Genomic DNA, 23,547 nt, shown 5'->3' with positions numbered 1-23,547 from the left:
TAATGCTGAAGTATTTCCTTCTGAGGAATGGCGTTCGGAAGTTTGGACAGGAAATGTAGCCAGAGGCAACTTTGCAGCCCCCTCCCTTCCCTCGCTCCGTGTTACTTTTTTCCCCCCTTCCATGCGGCTAGTTTCTGCGCTGCCTCTGACAGGGGGACACGGTGGTGCGGGTTCACGTCGAGCGGGGGACACTGAAACGGACCGGAAAAGTGGATATAAACATTGATAATTCAAAAAAAAAAAAGGAGCGGATAGCGTGTTGCGCCAAATTGCCCTGACGTTAGGCGGCGCGCTTGGGTGGTGCGTCTGGATGGTGCTGCCTGCACTTGCCACACGCCTCGTTGATGGGAAGGAGATTACCTCAACTACTGCTGCTTTATTAGCAAAGGTTTTATTTTAAGTTACTTGTTGCCCTCACTTTTTTGTAAATGGTCTTGTATGATTGCTCTAATCCACTTCTCCTTCCAAAACATGGTTTGGACAACGGCAGTCGAATAGCAAATAAAAATAGCTGTTCCGCTCCCTTGATGTAAAACACCAAAACGTGACTTCTTTTGAATTTAATGTAACTTACTTCACTGCTTGTTTGAGAGGACTTTGCCTTCGTCTGTTTTAATAAGCATCTGTTTCCTTTTTTTTAGATGTTTTCGCCTCCTGTGAGTAGTGGGAAAAATGGACCGACCTCCCTGGCAAGTGGACATTTTTCTGGCTCAAGTATGTACACTACCTCCTTTGTTATCTGTGAAGAGTAACGTGCCGCGCGCGTGCTCACCTGCAACGCCAGGCAGAGAGCTGAATTATTGCCCTTCTTTCATGTTTAATCGCGTACATTGTGTGTTTTCTTATGTATGTATGTACATAGTATTTGTTCTAAGAAGGATTGGCAATCCATTAACCTGTCCACCAGGGTGAGAGGTAGATGTTTTGGTATGTAATCAGCCTTATTGGTGAGGACATTCGTTATTCCGAGGTAAACCGGTGGAGTTGACCAGGCACCTTGCAGTGTTTGATGACACACTTTTATTTAAATTTACCTTCCTTTACAATATGTTTAAGGGCATTCGCAATTAACGCCGGATTATTTATTTAACACTAATATTTACATTATTTCTATGTGTACTAACATTTTTAAATGTACATATCTATGTCTAATACTGTTTTCTACTGTGTTATAGTGCTAGTTAGGTTTTTGCAGATGGACAATTTGTACTGTGGCTTTTTTATTGTTGTGTGTGGTGAAGGGTCATGCGCATTACTCAAAAAGGCATGCTATGTTGTAATTTTCGAAATATTATTACTATTTTTTCAATATACTTGGTCTGAAGTCACAGCCCAGATCTCAGAGAAAATACATGCACTGGCAAAAATGACAGACCACCAGTTATGTATTCCAGTACGTCCTGCTGAATTGCATCAAGGTATGAGTGTCTCAGGGCCACGGTTAACAAAACAAGGTGGTACTGTCAGGTGGTTCTTCAGCAGAACAAGATCCCCGTTGGGAAAGATATGGTTCACAGGCCACTCTTCGTGTTCCCTTATGCGTCACAGTGTTGATGGATGCCATTCTCTGCCCTTGGCATACATACATTTACTTTTACCAGCTGCAGTGCTTTAGATGCACTGGTACATGTACATATACTCCAGTCATAGTTTTGAGTAAACACGTAGAATTGTTTTAAACAAATCTGGAGATGTGTGGCTGCCTTATTCTTAATATTATCTGAATAAGTGGTAATACTTTCAGGTATTTTATCCAGTTATTTTTTGCTAATTATAACACATAACTATGCAATAAAATAATCTTATGTTCTTTTGGGATTCACTAAATACATTGCTGTGAATCCAAATCTACTATTTCTGTCAATAGAGAGTGTTTTGAGATTATCAATGGTGTGTTACTGCTCTTCATTTGTGGCTGTATACGTCATGATTTATACCCTACATTAGTTGGTGTTTTTTCAAAGCTCTATTTTTACTTTAATCGCTTGTCTTGGGCCCGTGACTCTAAAAGCTTGAATGATAGGTTTACTTTTTTTTTTCTAACTCTGAAGGCTTTGAGAGTTTGTTGGTACTATATTTGTCATTATAGTTTATTCACTCAATGTTGCGTCTAAATTATTACTTTATAAAGATTATTTAAAAATACTATTGAAACCAAGCAGGTAGTTCATTGCCTTCTGACAGCCAGCATACCAGATCACTTTATTTTGTCTGTTGTTGGGGAATTATTAGCACTTTTCCTTAACACTGATTTTAAGGCATATTGTTTGGGGGCCAATCTGATTGAAATGTTTTGTTATTACAGTCACATCTATGAAAATGTATTCTGTAAAATCATTGTTCATGTGAGGAAAAATATAAATCTTCAATGGTTGCATCCAACTGATCTCATGAATAATCTGCATTAGCCAAATTTGTGGACAGTTTGAACATTGAAGGGGAAAACAATTAGACTACTAGAAATAAAGACCTTCCAACATAAAAGCTATACTCCATTAATTTTGACAAATGCCAACGTTAAGGTGCATTAATTTATTTGGCATAGCCACAGTAGTTAAAAAGGATAGATGGTGTGATTTATTCGTATTTAGTTTTTTTCCACATGAACAATGCTTTATTTTCTGAATGTTCATAACATTTTGTGAATTATGGTTAAAGTGGTATAGAGAAGCAAAATTAAAGCACAATTTCTATTTTGTACCCAGTATGTGTAGCACTTAACCATGTATTTGAAATGTTCTTACATGCCTCCTAATGTATAGGGCAATACATTTATTTGGTGTTTGGGGTTTGTGTAGTTTATTTATCGTAGTGTGCCCTTGCTAATTTAGAGACACTGTATTTTCCTATGGAGTCATCTATGAAATGCATGTAATGTAACTAGCATTTGTCTAATTCAGTCTGCTATTGGTATAGGCTTGGCACTTTACACATACAAGTATAGGAGCGTGTTATTTTAGAAATAAAATTGCATGGGCCTGATTGATATTTTGAGATGATTACTTGAACATAGGCTAAAAGCACAATTGATGAAAAGAAAAACACAATTATTATATTGTTTCATATTTTACCATTTGTTTAGAGCTTTTCTACATCAGTTGGCGATGGTGCAGAAAACTGAAATTTTAATTGCTGTCGTTCGTATAGTGGATTGTAAAGCGTATTTTGTTATATGTGTAGATTTTTGGCCTTAAACATTAGCTAGGTATTGTGTATAGCATATATGTTGAACAAATTATGTAGATTGATGGATATATTTTCGCACCATCTATATTTTAGCAAGAGGGAGGCTAATGACGGTCTTTGGGCAGACGCGGCGGAAGAGTGATATGGTATCGTGATGTATCAAACTCTGTGCTGCAGAATTTATACTTAACGCGTTGCATTGGCACAGATGCCATCCCTGCGCATTGACTTGTAACTGCTTTCCATCCCGGTCCTTTGTTTATGTCCGTTTTCAGAGATGGTCTTGTTTTAAACACAAGAGAACAAGATGAACTATAATTTAGCAACGTGTGAAATGGCTTTGGTTTTAAACCGTGCTTACTTTTGCGAAGCTTCTTCCGCCACCTCCATAAGCGTCCCCGGTGCAAGGGTTTAAGGAATGTAACCGGATCCTCGGGCCTGCCATTCCCATGGAGCACATGAAAAGCTTTTGTGAGGCCAGTGAGGGCCCGCAGGTTTTGTTTGATGTTTGCAGGTGTTCAACAGAGAGAACTAAAACAATCCAGCCGGGGGGTGCAGCACAGCCTCGACCTTTGCAGAGGGGGTGGGGGCAAATCGAAGAGGTTTCGGGTGAATGTGGAAAAAACATTTCACGAATGTGGCTGCTCAGCCTCATAGCTGTTTTTTTTTCCTCCCAAACTTTCTATCCGACCGAGGTTGATTTCATGTTCTAAGGTTGGGATCATTGGGAAAGGTAGGTAGGCGTGTTTGATTGTAATTCTGAGACCCTGCGAGGTGTCCTTTTGCAGGGACGCTGCTAACCGACTCGCATGCTTCAGTTTCAGCTCTAAAGACCTTAAAATGAAGGCCCGGTCTTACTTAGATATTATTTGTATTCTTTCTGTCAGTCGGAGTACGGATGTGTTTACCACAGTTACTGTTCAGTTAAACGAAGAATGTCGTATTTTTTTTAAGGTAGCCCATTTAATGGTGATATTAGCCTACCCCAGATTGGCTTAGGGTTTACCCTTTGTTTCGGTTGACACTTGAGTGTATCTGAATTTATACTTTTATTGAGGGCAGGTGATTATTTGGCCATTAAATGCTTATTGGCATTATCGCTTATTGTTCAGGTGTTTTTGCTTGACGCTCTTGCTGCCTTCATGCTTCTCAGGCCTCAAGCCACCGTAAACGTGCTGAATATGACCGAGCTTCTTGGTACTACAAGAAATGTGCAGAGCGGCCCATTGGCCTATTTCGTCTGTCATATCTAAGACCAGGCACCCTTGCTACTGGAATATCGATCCTTTGCGGCAAGTGAAAGGTAGTCTGTGCAGAAACGGAGATTGTTAAAGCGCACGCACGTGCTCTTTGCCTTGGGGATCATTAGACCTCATAGTGACTGCATAATTCCTTATTTGTAGTCTTCAGACTGGCTCCATGCATTGCAGTCATATTTGCAGCCGTCTCCCTGTCTAAAATGAAGACATCCCTGAATAATTATGTCTGTGAAGCAATGCATTCTCTTATGATTAGTCGTGTATGTACCTGTAACTCTATGTTTTGCGCTGGCATTTGTAAAAAGATAACATCATGTTCAATATCTGGATTGTTTTTCAATTCCTTATATACAGTTTGTAATTGATTCCACCAATAAAAAATCTTTACTAATGTGTTATATTTTCTGTTTTGATTATTGAAAATCTTGAAATCACACATTGTCGCTGCCTTAGTTACATTTTCTGGACATGTAATTAAAGCTATGTTGCTGATGTGGTGAAATCCAAGGAGTAGCTTATTTCAGTGGCAACAGAAGTGGGTCCTGTCCCTTTATTTTCCGGAGAATCGCATTTATTTATCATGGTGTTAGAAAATGCCATGAGAGGGTTGTAAGCTCCAAGAAATAGTTGTAGAAAATAATATTGCATGCCATGCAGTATCCCATTTATCCACGCAAATCTTCATTTTGGAACATTTAACAAGAGGAGGAGGTGAACGTGTTAAAATGATTGTAGCAGGTGTTTTTTTTTTTCTCAAGTTTGTTTTACATTTTCGTATCCCTCATCCTTCCGCCTACAACTATTAAGATAAACCTAATTTTTGTAAATTTTAGAAACGCGAATCATGTGTATTGTTTAAAATTTCGGGGCACACTTTTTTTACAGGGAATGTAATTTGATGTCTGAAATACAATTTTTCGTAGAATGCACATTATTCACACAGTATCCTCTTTGCAGGTTGGTAGACAATTAAAATTACTATGCAGGAACAGTACCACTATGTACTTAAATTCAGGTGGATTTATGTATAAGATTGATGTAAATTAATATTATTTGATTTTTTCTATACTTGGTAGGGTATGCATTTTACTCATCTCACGCTCTCTGAATTTTACATTTCTTTGTTAATTCTGTAAAAAACAATATTTGCAGTCTTGGTAGATCTGGTGTTTAAATGTTCTTTTCTATCATATCGCTTTAATTTACCTCCAACTTAATTTGGTATCTTTCCTTCCAAATCACCAAATTTCTGTGTAACACACTTAAACCTAGGTGTCAGTGTATCCCCAATGATGTAGATGTTTGCTTTCAAATGAATTGAGAAAGTCAGCTTTGTAGGTTTATAAACGCAAGTCACATTATACACCACACACAACTAACATGTACAAACACCATTCTAATTGGTGGTACTTACACACATGCTGGTAGTAGCTCACAAACTCTTTGAAACTGACAACCTTCTCTTCGAACCCTCTTCTATCAGCTAACATCTGTACCCCAGCCCTACCTCCTGCAGTTCAATAGAATGTGCCCCATCATGAGTAGTTGCTGTTCTGTGAGGTTTGGTTTACAATAGTTGTGCCACTAACTAGGGGTCGAAAACCATCTTCATTAAATTTCCCTCCCACTCCCTCCACAACACATTGCCTTACTTCTCTCAGGTCCAGATAAAACCTTTCGTGTGCCAATAATTGGGCAGTGATTTACGTATGTATAAACACATTGGCACACAGTGGTGTTGTGCAGTGAGATTAGGTCTAGTAATGTCGAAGTACGATCAGTTCCTATAAACCACAGGTCATACTTTGATTCTTTTTCTGAAGTTCTTAGAATAGGAAATGGCAATGATAAGCACAACAAACATAAGGTTATTGGTAGTGGTTATTTCTTTTGGAGTAGAACTATCCCTCTATGGCAGTTGTTATATACTGTGGAGTGAGTGCTCATAATGCCTATTGCCCATATTGCATTAAAGGGAAGGTAATGTATAGGGATTGCCGCTTGATGCATCAGATCAGTACACCAGATGTTTTTAAAAAGTGAAGTGGTTCTTCACTTTAGTGGATTTCCTCTGTGTTGTGTTAAATTGAGAGCGCTGTAGCCACCAGTCCGTTATTTTTTTTCACTCATGGTGGCTGAGAGCAAGAAGGACTAATTCTCTTTTCTTTGGCAAAGACTTCATCGAGGTGTTCTGTGTTCCTTTGAAAGTACAAGAAAATATGTTCAGATCCTGGTATTTAGAAGAAAGTTCAACCTGCACAATATTGAGGGGTAGCTGTAAAGTGTGAGAGAGTGAGGAAGTTATCTGGGTAGTAGATTTGAGAAGTTTCTGGAGGTATGAAAATAATGGAGGGCAAAAGGATGCACTGGTACAGTAATCCAGCTCACTAAGAACTGCCACGCTTATGAGGGATTGGGTAGCGTGGAATATCAGGAGCACTTTTTATGAATGCACCCTTGTTGGTACTTGGCAGAGGTGATGATGATGGATCGTTCTGCACTATGGTTTTAAGTCTTTTTCAAGATTGTGGGTATAAGCGAGAATGAAGTGAGTATTCAAGATTAGATTATGATATCTGGCCAGATTAAACTGCATATTTGCTGAACCAAAGTGTATGTTACTTTCAATATACACGTGTGTAAGGATTTGAACCTACTGTGAGCAGTAGTGTTAAAAGATCTTAATAATTTGGTAGCAGAGAGGTGCACTTGTATTTTCTGAATGTTAAGCTGTTGCTATTGGACAAAAGCAATGATAATCAATCCATTTTGTAGGGTGTCTAAACCTGAAGGTATCCATGCACTAGTATGAAACGGCATTGTCAAAACCAACTAGAAGATAGTTGTAAAGCTTTCCCTAAATTTCTCAGTACCTGCAACTCTTAGCTCCAGAGGAAGATCATGCTACTATTCTCCTGGGGTCCCCAAACCGCGGTGTCGATTAACTGAAGGTATCAGGAATTGATAATGCCTAATTTTATGACCTCCAACATCTTCTGGGGGCATAGGATGTCTGCCCGGAACTTGAGTGTTGGTATATGCATGATGTATTGCATTGTGAAGTGCTACCAGGACTCTATTCTTCATTCAGATTATAATTGGGAGCTATGTAGTCTGCACACAGTAGTGCTGTTATGCTTCCATTGTCTAACACCTATTACTATTCTTGCAATGCAATTTGAAATTTTTAAGGTCTTCTGAAGATCTTTTGGGGAGCTCCAAGAAATCCATATCTATAGTAATCAGTCTTGCTCTGATAAAGGCTTGGGACAATTTTAAACATTTACTTTCAGATAAAAGTGGTTGACGTTTGTTAAGTACATGGATATGGTAACCACAGGTGTTTACAATATATTTAAACTAATTTTCCATGGAGAGATGATTTGTTTAAATAAACACCTAAATATGTCACTTTCTTTGAGAACTCAATAAGCACATAACAAAAGGGCATACATTTGTGGAAATCAAACCATTTCTTCACTGTATCCCTTGAACATAATGGTAAAAGTTTGTTTTTCTTTGAATTAAGAGTCTGCCAGCATGCCTTCATCCAGTTAATCTGTTAATTCAGTTAGATGCTTAACATCCGCTTCATGTTTTTTTGTCAAAGGAACACAAGCTGTGTATTGTTTGGCTATTGTATGGAAACTTATTTTCCTTGCGAATGACCAGTCATGTAGGGGTTTCATAGATCTGCTAAAGAGCATGAGGGACAAAGGAGAACTTTGTTGGACACCACAAGAAACGAAAAACATAGGGGCATACGCTCCATTACTTGTAATGTGGAAATATCTGTTATAAGTAAGAGATCTGAGCCATCAGCTGGAGATGATAAAGAAGGATCCCATGTTCAATGGTATCAAAGGAGGTGGCAGATAGTCCTTACTTATGCCTACTATCCTCCCTAGGGTATAGGCCATCGACCAGGACTCTCCAGCCAAATCTGTCCTGGGCTTTTCTCTCAGTCTATCTCCAGCTGTAACCCATCTCCTTGCAGTCAGCGTCAAGGCGTCTCTGCCAGGTGTTTCTTGGCCTTCTTCTTTTCATTGAGAGCTCCAGGTCAGGGCTTGTCTGGTGGTGTTTGATGTGGACCTGTGGAGGTTGTGACCTTCCAGCCCTAACACCTCTTCATGATTTCTTCATTTGAAAGTCTGCTGCCATAGGTCGTTGTTGCTGATGGTGTTTGAGTAAAATCCTTCTAATCCTTTGGCCAGACAGGTGTTGTTAATGGTCTGGATTTTGTTTGGGTTGGTCACTGTTGTCCTCAAAGTTTCTGCCTCATACAGAAGGATCAGTTTTACGTTGGTTTTTAAAAAGGCTGATTTTGGTTTGCAGCGTTAGGTCCTTGGAGCTTCAGATCTTCTTTAGTTGAATTAAGGCAGCCCTTGCTTTGCTAGTTCTTGCCTTGACACTGCCTTCTGTGCCACCCTGCTTTTCTATAACATTACCCAAGTAGGCAAAGGCCTCAACCTCTTCCAGTGCATTGCCTTAAAGAGTGACTGCAGTTGTGCTAGCCTTTAGGGTCTTGTTTTTCCCCTGTGGATGTTGAGGCCAAGTTGTGCTGATGTGGCTGCAGATAATTCTAGTTGCTCTGAGAGTGCCTCAGGCACTCCCCTCTGCCAAAGTGAGTATCCATTCCCTGGCATCCAGGAGGGCAGTTTGAGTGCTTCTACCTGGTGTAAAGCATGGTTGGAGGTTCACCATAAGCCAAAACTGTCCCAAATGCTAAAATAGTTGATTTTTTTCAGCACTTTCACAAAAAACAGGGTACTGGTGAATGGTTAATAACAGTTCTTCCCAAACGTTTTACAACAAATTTTCACTACCCACATAGCTTAACTGGACATGAGATGGGCTTTTTTTTTCCCCAAAATTTTAATGTAACTAAAGCATTGCATGGTACTGTACTGTGATTTACAGACAGTACATTGTCCATTGAATTGGCCACTAAATTGGCACACAAATACAGTTTTACTGATAAAACTGTACTGCAAAACAATGGTAAAGTGTGGAAAGTGGGTTTTAGGGAGTAGTTATAATTTCTACATCGCCAAGTTCTGTTTTGATACTATTAAAACCTTTGTTTCTATCACACTTCAGAATTACAAAAAGGTGCTAAATTTTTGCTTTCCTACCTGCTGAATATATACAGCTTATTTACATTTTGTTGTGTGTCGCAAAAATGACACCCTACAGCCTTTCCATTCACACTCCCTGCACCCCAGCAAAATTGTCAAATAATTCACTTTAGTTTTCTTCCTCTGACTGGAAAGTGAGAGGAGTTTGTAAACTCCAATCCCAATGTTAAAAAATAGGCAGCAATTTCTCAGAAGACATAACCTGACATTTGATCTGTTTTTTAAGTGCAGCAAATGTGAGAAGGTAAATAAGGAATTTAAAGGCATCTTTATTCATTGTGACCCACCAAAAATCGGCTTGCGACCCACCAGTGAGTTGCAATCCACAGTTGTGTGGAAACACCGGTCTATAATTCCCTGGGTTCGATGGATCCAAGGATGTTTTGTTTAATAATGATGTTACCGATGATTGTGTCAATTACATTAGGATGACTTACAGTGAAGTATCTATTAACTTTTTTATTTAATAACTGGTGCTACTTCTGAAGACCTGTAGAGTACCACGAAATAGAGAGCAATACTACAGTCTTGTTCAAATAATGACTCTGGCTAATGTTGAACAGACTTCTCAGATTAAATTGTTTGAAGTTTGACCATAACCACCGTTTTTTCTAAGCTAATTAACCGGATCTTCTATTGGGAGATTATCTAAAATTAAGTCTTAAAGTCTTCCCCTTCTTTGTGAATTCGATGTGCCAAATCTCAGTGAGAGGAGCCTTTTGGGTATCAAACAATTGGTTGAAGAGACTGTTGTTGAACCACACAATGTGGAAAGTTACTTGCCGTGGTTCTAAATGAGCCCTAAAATTGTTGGCCAAAGCGAGAAGAGCAAAGTGAGACCAATTCAGATAAAGATAAGAATCTTTCAAGTTACGTTATACACTGCAGGTAGCATAAACTTTACAATGTAATGTCCCCAATGGCCCTAACAGATGTACTATTTCTTAATAACAACATAGCTGTTCCTTCATTTGTCATTCTGAACCCCAGAAGTTCCCACATACTCCTCAAATCTTGGAGACATTTCCTTGGAACCCTATTCCCCATTCTCTTCATGATTGACATAGATAACCCATTCCATCAGGCCATCCTGTACTCAGTGGCGGCTCCTTCACTATGGTGAAGGAGCGTCACCTTCCTGGCCAAGAGCCGGGAGATGAAAAATGAAATGATAGTTCTACTATCGGGAGAGTGCGCAAGTGTGTTTGGGCAGCCGTCTGAGGCCGGCCAAACACACATGTGCACTTGGGTTTCTCCAGCCTGCTATGTACACAGCGGATTGGAGAAACTGCACAGACTCTAGGCTTGTGTCTGAGCTGCAGTGACTGCCACTCTGACCAATCCTGGCACTGCTTTCCTCCCATGTTTGGCATTTAAGCAGTGCCAGGTCCCAGCGAATGCTGGGACACCACATGGAGGGAAGAAGAGTGTGAGAAGGCAAGAGACTGAGGCGGTGGTAAGGTATGGTTTAAAAAAAAATATATATATTTTATTTTCCCGCCTCTGTTTCCTCCCCTCCGCCCCACTACGCCCCTTGAAATTTGCTGCGGCAGCCGCTGCCTACAAAGCTAGTTGACACTGTAAAGGTAGGTAAACAAATCAAAGTGTCTGATAATTATTTGATGAGGAAGAATTAAAAAACACAATTTCAATGTAATATTATAGTTTGTAAACACTAAGGTAAGCTCCAGAATTGTTAATTAAATCACAGGCAAAAATAATATTGTATACTTGGGATGAGAAGATGTCAAGGATGCCCGTTACAGTAATAAAGCTACCCAAATCTAAGATTGGTTTAGCCTTTAAAAGGGTATTCATGACGTTCTCTTTTCAAAGTCTGTTCATACAACCTAAAACCTAGGTGCTCATTTATTATAGTATTCTAATGCTAGAATTGCTCCTTAATTTACCATTCATAAAACTGAGGTGAGCAATAATGAGATCTTTAGGTTATGCTAGGAAGATGTTATTTTCTCAAAAGACAAATCAAAATCGGTTCCAAGCATAATTGCCTTTATTATAAGCATCCTTTTTAGGAGACACAGCAATTTATAACACTTAAAAACATATTTGTGTTTCTCCACTCATTGTTGTTTTCTAGCAACTTACTTGGTTGACTGGAATAAACCATTTAGATATTTCATGCCTTATATTCACAACTGTTTTAGCAAACGCATGTGTTTACCTCACTTGTAGGCTATAGTTTACAAAACAATTCTTTAGGAAAAGAGCTGCAAAATATTGCATTTAATTGATGATAAAAGATGTCTAGAGTGTGCTGCGTTCTGTAGGGTGGCTAGGCATTTCCATGTCTAGAATTGCTAGTTCCTTAAAGCAGTACAACTTTTTCGATTTATGTGCAGTAACGGGCAGCCCCATGCCTGGCTCCTAGGCATGGGTGAAAAGATCATTATTTCTTACAGCCCCAAATTGTCAAAACTTGCCCTTAAAAACCCCTGAGGTGATGAACACCAGCCTCTTATTACACCCTTAGATAAAGCTATGTTCCAGTGGCATACTGATGGATGGATAACCCGCAGCAAACCACCATCTCTACCAGTGCCTCCAAATACATGTTAAACACTTAATATATTTCAGGGTTGCACAAACATGAAACGGGGGCTTAACTGCTCTTTACTCGGAAACTAAGTACATTAATATGGGAAGGATGTAAACCAGTCTCCAAGCCCATGCTTGCAACATGAATTCACAATTCAATGTCCAATATCAGTTTTATCACATGCTTCTGAATGATAGAATTACACAGGCAAACAAGTACCCTCATCACTTGCCTGAAGCAAATTGTCCATCACATAAAGAGTGGCAGTCTATCTGCTATGCTGGGCCCAGGACTCCAGTTGATAAGGGGATGGTGACATGTATTGTCCTGTTCCCAAAAGGTTGAAGATGCAAAACGACCAACTTAATTATTTTGCTTTGAAAGGCCAAGCTAGTTGAGAAATTAAAATTATTAAGAAATTGGGAATCAAGAACAGTCTTTCTCAGACCAGGGGGATATATTCTATCTCATTCTGAAAAAGAAATAGTGTTTGACTGAAAGGTTATTTGTTGAGTATCTGTGATAGTTGTAAAGTTTCAGAGATACATATTGAAAGAACCTTTGTGGTATAGGATAATTATTAAAAGAGCTTTATTCCGTTGACATGACAAAAGATACGCTTTTGTGTATTTGATCAAAAGCACACCACACTGGTGTATCTGATCAAAAGCACACCAGCACTGATCAGAAGCGCGTTTGGAGGAAGGAGGAGGCGTCATACAGGGCATGAGCCCTTTAAATCTGATTCGCGCTCCTGCCGTCGCGGGAAGCGCGTTTGGAGGAAGGAGGAGGCGGCATACAGGGCAGGAGCCCTTTAAATCTGATTCGCGCTCCCGCCGTCGCGGGACGCGCGCGGGCGAAGCCCGGGCCAAGGGCGGGCCCGTCCTTCGCCCGTCATCAACCGGAAGAGGCCGGGCTGGGCCCCCCCCCCCTAACGTCTACTCCCTCCACCTGTGGTAATTCCATCTGGGAGCCGTGTTAGATACTGTGTGAGTTTGTTATTAAATATGGGGAAAAGAAAGACTAATGTTCAGAAGGGGGAAGCCGGGTCCAGCTCCCTTCAGTCCTCCATTACTAGCTATTTATCTTCCGTGATGGGGGCCATCGAATCAGAACTTGAACATGTAGAAGAAAGGATTGGGGCTGTTCAAAGTACCGTTCAACACCCCCCTTTGGAACCTATCGTTCACATTTCCACCTTTCCAAGAACTGGTCCTTTATCACTGATTTTTGCCTCCGAATACCAGTCAGTTGGGCGTTGATATACTCCCCACTACCGACCGAATCAATTCTTCTCCCCGTTTAGCCACTTCTCCTCTTGAAAGCTCATGCTCTCAGGCCGATTCTCCTCCACTGAAGAAGAGGAGAGCCGGGAAAAAACCCAAAAACACAAAAAGGCCCTGGGCTCCAAAAAGAAACTACCTACCTTCCCGGCCCAAAGTGACCAACCCCCAATTTCCCTGGTCTCCTTCCCTGAATGCCCTCAGAATAAGGATGCTCCTGAAGATTGTTCTAATTTTATTGACCAGACACTCAAATCCTTTTGCGCAACTCTAGAGGCAAAAATTACCACTCTGATCGCTAGGAAGCTTGATTGTTTTTGTAACGATTTGACCAGGTTCTTATCTAGTTTCTTAAAATCAGGTCCTCTATGTACGGGAATACATTATAGTCCCGAACCAGCCCACCAACCCACTCCTCCCTCTACTTTGGTACCCCAAGGTGTAAGTAATTCTTCGCTTGATCCACAAGCCGTCTCTGGCCAAGGAACTCATGATGACAACCCTGTATTAGGGTCGACAAGGGAAGTTTCTTCCTCTAGGACACACGACAAAGGTCCAAATAAACTTACTAACCATGCAGACTTTTTACATTTACCACCTGCCTGTAATCCGTACGTTTTGGTTCTCTCAAATGTTCCTCCCCTGGTGTGCTCCAAACAAGAACATACCCACTCCCTAATCAGAAAAGCTGGTCACTGGCTGAACTCTAATTTCAAATCTAATTGTTTTTATAATGATAAGATTCTCATGGCCCGAAGAGTGAGGAGGGTAGGATATTCCAAGGTATTGGAGGAGGGAGACTGTCGTTTTAAATTTTGCTAATCCTCGTTCAGTAGACCTTTTTTTGACCAGTTTGGGCCATTGTAATATGTCAAATAACAGGATTCAAATACATCCCTTGTGTCATTTTTACGACCCTGTGCTCCTACCAAGCCACACTGTCACTAATTCAAGTATTTACAGACCAGACCCAGAAAGGCTTCAATTACAGGTTACTGTACCCTCTAGCAACCGGGTCTCGACTCTTAGTCGTCTTGACGAGAACGATTGACTATCGGTGTTCCACCCCTGTTTTTCTAACAGGGAGAGACCGAAGGCTGGGAACGTCGACGTGGAATGTACCTGGGACACAGGAAACCCTGAATTGGATCTGAAAGTTCCTATAAATACTAAAGTTCTAATTTCATGCCCTGTGTCTAGACCATTAACTCTGCTTAGCTGGAATATAGCAGGGCTGCGATCCAAATCTGATAATTCGGACTGGAAGAGTTTTATTTCCTCCTACGATATAATCTGTCTACAGGAGACCTGGTCCAAAGATACGTTCCTTCTGAACGGTTTCACCTCTCTGTGTCAGCCAGCACTAACCTCCCAAATGGGGAGAGCTAGTGGTGGCCTTTTAGTTCTTGTCTCTGTACATCTTCCGCTTTTAAATGTGTCTTTAATTTGGTCTTCTCTTTATTTTATGGTTGTCTTGGTCTCTATTAGTGGCCTAAAGGATATCCTAATTTTAAATTTTTACAATAATATCCCTCGGGGCCTCCTTATGGGTCATCTGGAAGAGGTATCGGACCTTATAGATTCCTCACATGTTTTGCAGAATAGTGATCTAATTATTATCTGGGTGGGCGATTTCAATACTCCTCTGTGCAGCAAAGAACACATGGTTCTGTGTGCCTTTCCTGCTGAGGGCAGAGAGTCAGTAATTCATTTTAACCATACATCTGAAGGAGATGCCTTAAACCTTTTTACTTCTAAATTTGATCTGGTTCATGTCATCGAGAAATTGGCCCCTGACGCCTGTAATACACCAACCTTTACAGGGAATTTGAGGGGGAGCATTATCGACTTCATACTTATCAGCTCCTCTGATTTATATGTAATTCAAGAATTTAAGATTACGCCCCATTGTGCAAGCGATCATAACCCCCTTAGCATCATATTGGACCTAAAAAATTTCCAGGCACCCAAGAATAAAAGCTTGAGCATTGCTACTGCTTATAATCCAAATTGTGGCATACGTCTAAAATGGGACAAAATAGATCCAAACATTTTTAACCAGGAAATTGTAAGAAGTAGGTCTGACTCGATTCATATGTGTCTGTCCCAGCAGTTAGATTCTGACCGCATAGTGCGTGAATTTGAATCCATAAGCATTGATATCTCACGCGCCCTGGCGGCGGACAGGCCCTCGAAGGGGCCGGTGGCCCACAGATGGTTCAATTCTGCGTGTTCATCCGCCCATAAAAAACTTAAAGTTGCACTTAAAGCAGTTCCTTTCTCCCGTCAATTAGTCAAAATAGCAAGAGCCGATTATAAGGCTGCCATTGACAAACGGAAATCAGAAATTAGGTCTAGGGCCTGGGGCGAACTTTTGGCTGCATCTGAACAGAAGGATACTTCTAAATTCTGGAGAGTGATAAATCACTCTTACTTTTCTGATAACCATTCCTTGGCAAATGAATGTCTTATAGCTGAGGACGTCTGGCTAACTCATTTCAGGAAAGTCTTCTGCTCAGAAACTTATGAGAATATGTATGTAAATTCCTCTGCACCTTTTATTTCAGACTCCAAAACTAAGGCCCCAAACATCATTTTTGATCTCTATGAGGTCAAAAATGCCATTGACAGATCAAGGCAGGGGAAAGCTCCTGGCCCCGAAGGGGTTCCCGCTGATCTTTTTAAATCAGAAATTGATCTTTGGGGTCCGTTAGTTACCAATGTGTTGAATAGTGTGGTAAATAGTAACGTGCCCCTCTCATGGAAATCGGCTATTATTGTTCCTATCTTCAAAAAAGGAAATAGACAAGATCCTTCTTGTTACAGACCAATTTCTCTTATCGATTCAACGGCAAAGATTTTAGGTAGCGTGATCCTGTCCCGTTTGGAAGATTGGGTGTCCGAGGCCCAGATTTTATCTCCTATTCAATTCGGTTTCAGACCTGGTGTAGGCACAGTTGAGCAAGTCTTAAACTTGCAGCTGATACTCAGCAAATACGTGACAGTCAAAAAATAGTCGATTCACATGGCTTTCATCGATCTAACCAGTGCCTTCGATATGGTTAATAGGTCAAAGTTATGGCAAATTTTGGAAGCCTTAGGCTGCGATCCACCACTATTGGAACTTATTAAACGCCTACACACAGACCTAACGATTTCTGTCCAGGCCGGCTCACACGGGCAGAGAACCTCCCCCATCCCGTCAACTAGGGGTGTAAGGCAGGGATGTACCTTAGCCCCTTTTCTTTTTCTGATTTACATTAATGGGCTCTACGATTCACTGTTAAAACATGCAAAGGATATACCGAGGATGGGCCAGAGACAACTTCCAGTTTTATTATATGCAGACGATGCAGTTTTAATTGCTCGTACAGCAAACGGTTTACAGGGACTACTGGATGTATTTTATGATTTTATGTTGAACCTTGATCTGAAAGTAAATTACCCCAAGACTTTTGTTATGACTTGTGGCCCACGTAATACAAAGTCTAAACAATTTACTATGGGAGGGCACACCCTTACTAAGGTCAAAGAATTTTGTTATCTAGGCATGTACATGAGTTCCTCTTTGTCCTGGAAGACACACATTAATTTTAAGCTTCAACAGTTAAGGAACAACAAAGCAATTTTTCGCTTTTCAAATAAATTAGGTCACAGGCCCCCTGCACAGTTGAAAATTCTTTACAATTCCAAATGCACTGCATCAGTCCTTTACGGGGCAGGCGTCTGGGGCTATAATAAAATACCGTCTCTTCAGAGTGTTGAAAATAAATTCCTGCGCAGATTATTGTTGGTTCCAAAATGCACCGCAAATATCCTCTGCCATGAAGAACTTGGTCAGTGCTTTTTGGAGCATAGGGTCTTTATGGCCCCCCTATTACTCTGGATCAGATGCTGGTCAAACCCTACGGCAAGTTTGGTTCAAGACTGTATCTCTGACTGTCTACATTTGGAAAATTCAAATAGGATTCCTTGGCTTATGTTTTTGCAAAACTCCTTTGAGAACCTAGGCCTTAGATACATGTTTGATGACCCTCATTTGTTAACTATAAACTCTAGGTCTGTCTTGAAGTCTACTTACTTCAAGCATATATCAGAGTTGAGATTTTATAATTCCCTGAAATTGAAATCCTTTGATTCCTACTCTCGGATCGTGACCGTTCCATGCCTTGAACCCTATTTGACTTGGTTTTCGAGTTTTAGAACAATTTCCTTTTTAACACTTTTTAGACTTAATCCAATTCATTTTAAGGTAGCTTTCCCCAAACCATGTTTCTGGAAAAAGGATTTACCACTTTGTCCCTGTGACTCCAAATCAACTCAGAGCACTTTGCACTTTTTTCTTTTTTGCCCTTTATACGCTACTCCTAGAGGGGCTTTTATTTTACCTACGCTACGTCTTCTTAGACCCATTCATTTTAAGGAAGCCCTACTATATTTTCAGAGATTGTCTGATATTCAGATTTGTCATCATGTATTAGACTTTGTCACAGCTTCCTTAAGTATTAGGAAAAGGCCTACTCCTTTTTTAAAATTTTATGCACGTATAGTATATCATTTTAAAGCCAATATTTGTACTTTTCTGACTTTGTGATTTTTAATTATGTCTTGTATATTTATCTATGTATGTTAAGGGGTTTTAGATTGGATGCTCATGTGGTGTTTTCAGCAATGGTATTAAGTTTTATTTTTTACTATTTATAGATCGGTAAATGTGTCTCGGTTTGTACTTTTATGGCAACTGCCGAATAAAGTTATTTTGACTGACTGACACACCAGTCAGGAACAGCAGAAGGATAGAAGTCAATGTTATCAGTAGTAAAATTCATAGATGTTGGAACAAATGGCAATATAAATATCCAAAGGCAAAGTCAAACCAAAGTCCAGCTCTGGCTTTGTAGAATGCCCAAAAGCGGTGGCTAGTGTTCTCGGTTGATTAAAGGAGTTCCAAAACTTGAGTACAGTTTGGTTAATCAAAGAGTGCCTACGTGCCCAGACCTCTGAAAATAAAATATGTAAACTGTTTCACTAGACCCATGCCATTGTTTCTCAAATTTGGGAATACAGGTCCCTTTGCATGCATTGCATATAAAGAAGGAATTCGGTTCACATATACTCTCTGATAATAAGGAAATTAATGCTAAAGTGCGCATCTCCAGTGGGAAAGACTGGTAGTTGTGGCTTTCTTTGCAGAGGTAGATTGTCATGTTCTTATTGCCGACCTACTTTTTGCTGCAAAAAGAATACAACTGTGATCTGCTTGATTAACAACAAGATCTTGCCTGCAGATAATATCTGTTATCTTTAATAAGGTCCAGCATGTTCCATTTGTCATGGTTAGGCAATAGTCAGTTGTGAAATAAATTTAACGGAGATCATACTTTATAAGATTTACTATGAAGTCCACAAGAGGTGGGCATATTAAAGCTGCAAAGAAAGGATACAATAATATTCAGAAGCTGGATAACTTGGACACCTATAAGTAATATGAAGTATATTTGACATTGGAAGTAGGTACAGTAGTCAGAGTCCCTGTGGTGAATAGCACAGGTAGCAGAAAGTAAATACAGCAGGAAATTACAGAAAATCTAATTAAATGCCCCCTTTCCTTCACATTCATAACGGTGAAACCAGTCCCCCATTTCTAAACTTAAATTTGACCTAGAACCAAAGCTCCGGAATTTTGTTAACATTATGAGTGGGCCTCCCAGGTGACATAAATTGGCCAGTCTTTCAGAAATAGACGTGTGTCACTCTTAGTGCTGTCTAAAACTTTGAACAGGATGATGTAAGAGAATGTAAAAAAAAAAAATTAACCACAATAAATCAATGCCAACCCAGCTAAGTAACAAATTGCCATAGGTAAGTGAGTGGCAGAATTGGTGTAATAGTTGTACTAAACTTGAACTTTATGTGTGTATGTGACTAGACGAAGTGGCTAGATCGATTAGTAAGAAAACCAGCAGCACAAAGACAGTATGAACACCTTTTAACCTACTGAGTTGCAATACCGAAAAGTTGGGGGGAAATTATCTTCACATGTAACCATGCAACTCACCCCCACTACCAGTCAAAAAAGTGCATGATGGGCACATTTATGGTCTTATTTTGAAATCGTGCATTTGCTTGATGTACTATAGTGGAACTGGAGAAAAAGGGAGCATGTTTACTGATGAGAACTTTATTTATGCTGTCTCGACTGAAAATCATGTCTATGACCAAGGCCCAACTCAAATGGTTCCTGATACTTTAACTTCATTGCCAACTCATTATGATTGGATGCCAAGCTTTTGTTTGATCAGTGGTAGAAGGCTTGGAGTTTGAAAAGTTGACGATGTCTTGCGGCCTGAGCCCTGCAAAGATTGATAACAATAATTGTTTCTGTGTTTGCACCTAGATATATATTTTTTATTTGTTGCAGTATTCACTGTGTTTCTTTGAGTAGTTGTACGGAACGCGCCTCTTGTGCTAATGGATCACATTTTCAGTTTCTTATTTGATATTGTATGTCCCATCCCATATGGCAGCCACTAAGGAACAGCAGTTTTTGCATTAAGGGTTACTTTATAAAGAAAAACTAGGTGTTGCAAATCCCTTATTTATAAAATAAAAAGGTAGTTGTTTGACTTACTTAACTGGACACTGCCTTCATTAGATATCGAAGCGAGCTAGGTTGTCTATATAGCTAGAGCATGAAATTTGCTTGAGAGTAAAGTTGATGCTGAGAGATGTGTGGGATTTTGAGAATAGAGGGAGAAGCGAGGGTGCAGAATAATGGGGCTGCTGAGGAAAAAAGTATTGTTTTCTCTGTACTGCTGGTCCACACAGCAGTGGACAGATGGTGTTGTTTCCAACCATCACCTTTTAGTTCTCAATGCATGCAGTTCAGCAGACTTATTGATATTCTGAACTGCCCTAACTGCAGTAAGTGTGGGACTGCAAAAGGTTCCAAGGGTTAGATGTACGAAAGGTATGAATAGCCATCCCCTAATTGGGATTTCCTGCGAATCTCAATTAGGAAATTGCTATTTTTAATATATGAGACGCTTGAGTTTCATTAATGATTCCTCGTCGGTCGCAAATAGACCTACCACATGACTATAAATGTGGTAGGTTGCAATTTGCGACCCAGCTGGAATTACGGCCATCCCAGTGATGGTGGCCTGCTGGGGTCAGCTGACCACTGTCTATGATAGCATATAAATAAAGCAGTCTTTTTTTTTAAACACAGACCATTTTTCGTAAAGGAAAACGAGATGTGTTTATAAAGGTAAAAAATGAAACTTGGAAGTTTAATTTTTTTAAGAGTAGGCAGGGGTTGCCAACTCTTAGATATTTTATCAACCGTTCTCAAAGGGGAGGGGGCATTTCAGGGACCCCTTCCCATTTGCAAATGGGATACCACCATTTTTCAAATGTAGGTAAATTGTGAAAGTTTTGTGACAGTATTTCCATAGCAGAACATTCGTACATACCTTTTCGATTCGGTATTAGGAAGGGACACCCTCAACACGCACCTTCTAAATACTGAATCTCAATTTGGGCTTTGTACATCCTAAAAAGCATTTTTGCTGTTGCAAACAAATTGGGCTGTTTGCAACCTCAAAAATGCTTTGAGCATCTAGCCCCATACTTTTTACAACACGTTTGTGGAAAGAGCAGCTTTTTACATCCCATCTAATTACTCCATAGTGCATAAGAAGACAAGTGTGGCCTGAAATCATTATATCAGGCACAGGGGAATTAAAAAAACAACCTCTGACACAATTGTGCCATTACTGCAATTTGATAAATGGGTGCTGTGACCTGAAAATGGACACTTGTCTTCATTTTTAGGTTAAGCGCGCAAGCTCTATGACCTGTTCTAATCTAAATTTGGGCTTTTAACCACACCCACTGCACGACCATCACTATCACTTGTACATGGGCTTGCCTTTCAAAAACCCTTTGTTGTCTTTGGTAAATGCTTTATGTTTGTCCCTCTTTAGGGCGGTTTTGTTACCGCCTTGGACACTGACCCTGTTACATGAATAATTGATTTTTTTTCTGATACGTTTGACTGGAAGCAAACGCCTTTTTCTTTTTGTGTGTCTCTTTCGCGCTCATGCTCATTGCGGCCGTGACGCTTTGAATCAGCTCGCTTATGTCAACTGTTTTACTTTTCATTTTCAGTTTATGTGGCAAGAAAAGTCCAGTTAGGAATTTACAATGCTAATAGCTCTAACTCGAGCAAACGTGAGACCCGTTGCATTGCGAATTCTTGTTCTTGTTTCCACTATGCACTGTGCTGCAGAGACAGCAACCTTATCTTCAAACCATGCACATTCATAAAACCACACTGCAAAGCCCACTGCCAGTCTCTTGCAATTTAAAAGCCCCATCAAAATCTGTTTGAGTGAAGGAGTTGGAAGCCAGCTACAGGCAGTCAGTTAAATTTGGAAGATTGTCAGAGTTTCTAAAGTTGTCCAAAGACAAGTATACACCAGGATAGACGTCTGAGGGCTGAGTCGCCCTGGGTCCTTCATCCTCTGCTTATTAGAGTGGGGTTGTCCCAGGCTCCTTTCCAGTGCTTAATTTGAGCCACTGGTTTCCGATGGGGGTCACTTGCACTAATTTTTGGGGACCAGAAGTTATTTTTACCCAATTAGACTTTCACCCAGCACAGAAGAGAGAATAACACAAGAGGGGGAAAAAGATAAATAGTGACAAAGGGAGAAAGCACAGATGAAAATGAGCCAGCAAGAGTGGGATAAAGGGGCAAGGAGTATCTGGTCTTGAATGAAAAAGGCATGAGGTGGAATTAAGGCTATGTAGCCTTGATATTTTGCACCCACTATATTCGTAATGCCTAGTGATCAGTCCATGAGAAACACCCTCTTAAACTACAAAACTGTTTAACACACTGCTGAATGTGGAAGTTCCAACAATTTTGAGATAAGGAGTACCCGCAAAATTAAATATTTGTGCCAAGACTGGGAGTTTTATTGAAGGAACACAAACGTCACAAACAAAAAAATGACAATCTGCAAATATTGCCATGAAAGATATTCAGAACCAAAACTACATAGAACAAAATTTCGATCTGAAACACGAACTGCAACAAGGTTTGGTTTCTTAGTGATCTTTCTCCGTCAGTGTGGGTGGAAGAAGCTGCGTTAGGATGTCTGCCCAGCTGGAAGCTGTCCAGTGACTGCTTCATAGGCAGATTAGATGTCGGCTCACAGTCACATTGTTGCCATCTGAGCTGATAGCTTTTGAAAAAATGGTTGGGTGTGTGTATGCTTTTCCATCAGTTATTCTAAACAATTTCCCACCAGAGTAGATGTGTTGTTAAGTTCCAGAGTGGGACTGGCAGATCCATTTACAAGATGTTGTCATGCAACTAGGTCATAGAAGTCCCCAGCGTTGGAGACATGAAGATTTAAACCTAGCTGTCAGTTTTAGTTTTGGGGGTTAAAGGGCCGGCAGGGCTACTGGCCCATACCTGTGGGGATTGGGGCTTTTGTCTCTGGTGTCTGAGTCCATCCTCCTTTGAAGCTGTAGACTGGGTCAAGTACTTTCCTTCCACACTGCACTCTTATGGTTACCAAGAGCAAGCAGTCCAAAACATCTCAGGGAGGTAATTTAGGGTGGGAGAGACTGAAAAGTCAAGTAGTCAAACAACATACAAAAAAGCGAATATTCTGCTTTGAGATGATGTCCCCTCGCTTCTTGGAGACTGGATGCCAGTGACACTAACCCTTGATCACAGCAGCTCTACGAGTACTCTGCCGAGTACCCCCTTCTTGGTCAGGGAAGAAGCTTGGAAGTGGAAGTCTTACTATTATATATGATTTCTAAACAGTGAATGAGGATCCACTGTCTGGATCCCACGGACCAGTTTCTTTTTAAAGTTTATTTTCTGGCTGCATCACAGTCTTTATGTAAGGTGATAGCATTCCCATCAGGTATTGATGAGGCTGGATTCAATTAGGAGTACCCATACGATGAGCACAGTAAGTATGAACTGGACCTTCATCAGCTTTCCTGGCCAGGCCATTTAAAGGGAAGACAAATGGACAAGGCTCTTTTCAGAAGTGTCTCTCCCTCTAACAGCTAAATCTCTTGACTCGCTCCCGTTT

General features: G+C 40.3%; 1 protein-coding gene across 28 annotated transcripts in view; it reads left to right on the top strand.

The window, feature by feature from the left end:
* TCF4 (transcription factor 4) overlaps positions 1 to 23,547 on the top strand; it is a 630,514-nt gene that overhangs the window by 2,742 nt on the left and 604,225 nt on the right. For 13 of the 28 annotated variants that reach the window (XM_069219818.1, XM_069219785.1, XM_069219753.1 and 10 more), the window contains exon 2: positions 642 to 714. In XM_069219818.1, the coding sequence (XP_069075919.1) occupies positions 642 to 714 (73 nt within the window). Of the gene's footprint in view, positions 1 to 98; positions 389 to 641; positions 715 to 23,547 lie in introns of those variants that run through there. The other 15 variants (XM_069219829.1, XM_069219726.1, XM_069219808.1 and 12 more) reach the window with 7 other exon arrangements.

Source organism: Pleurodeles waltl, chromosome 1_1 (assembly GCF_031143425.1).
Source record: "Pleurodeles waltl isolate 20211129_DDA chromosome 1_1, aPleWal1.hap1.20221129, whole genome shotgun sequence".
Classification (NCBI taxonomy): domain Eukaryota; kingdom Metazoa; phylum Chordata; class Amphibia; order Caudata; family Salamandridae; genus Pleurodeles; species Pleurodeles waltl.
This window is presented reverse-complemented; position numbering and strand designations above follow the sequence as displayed.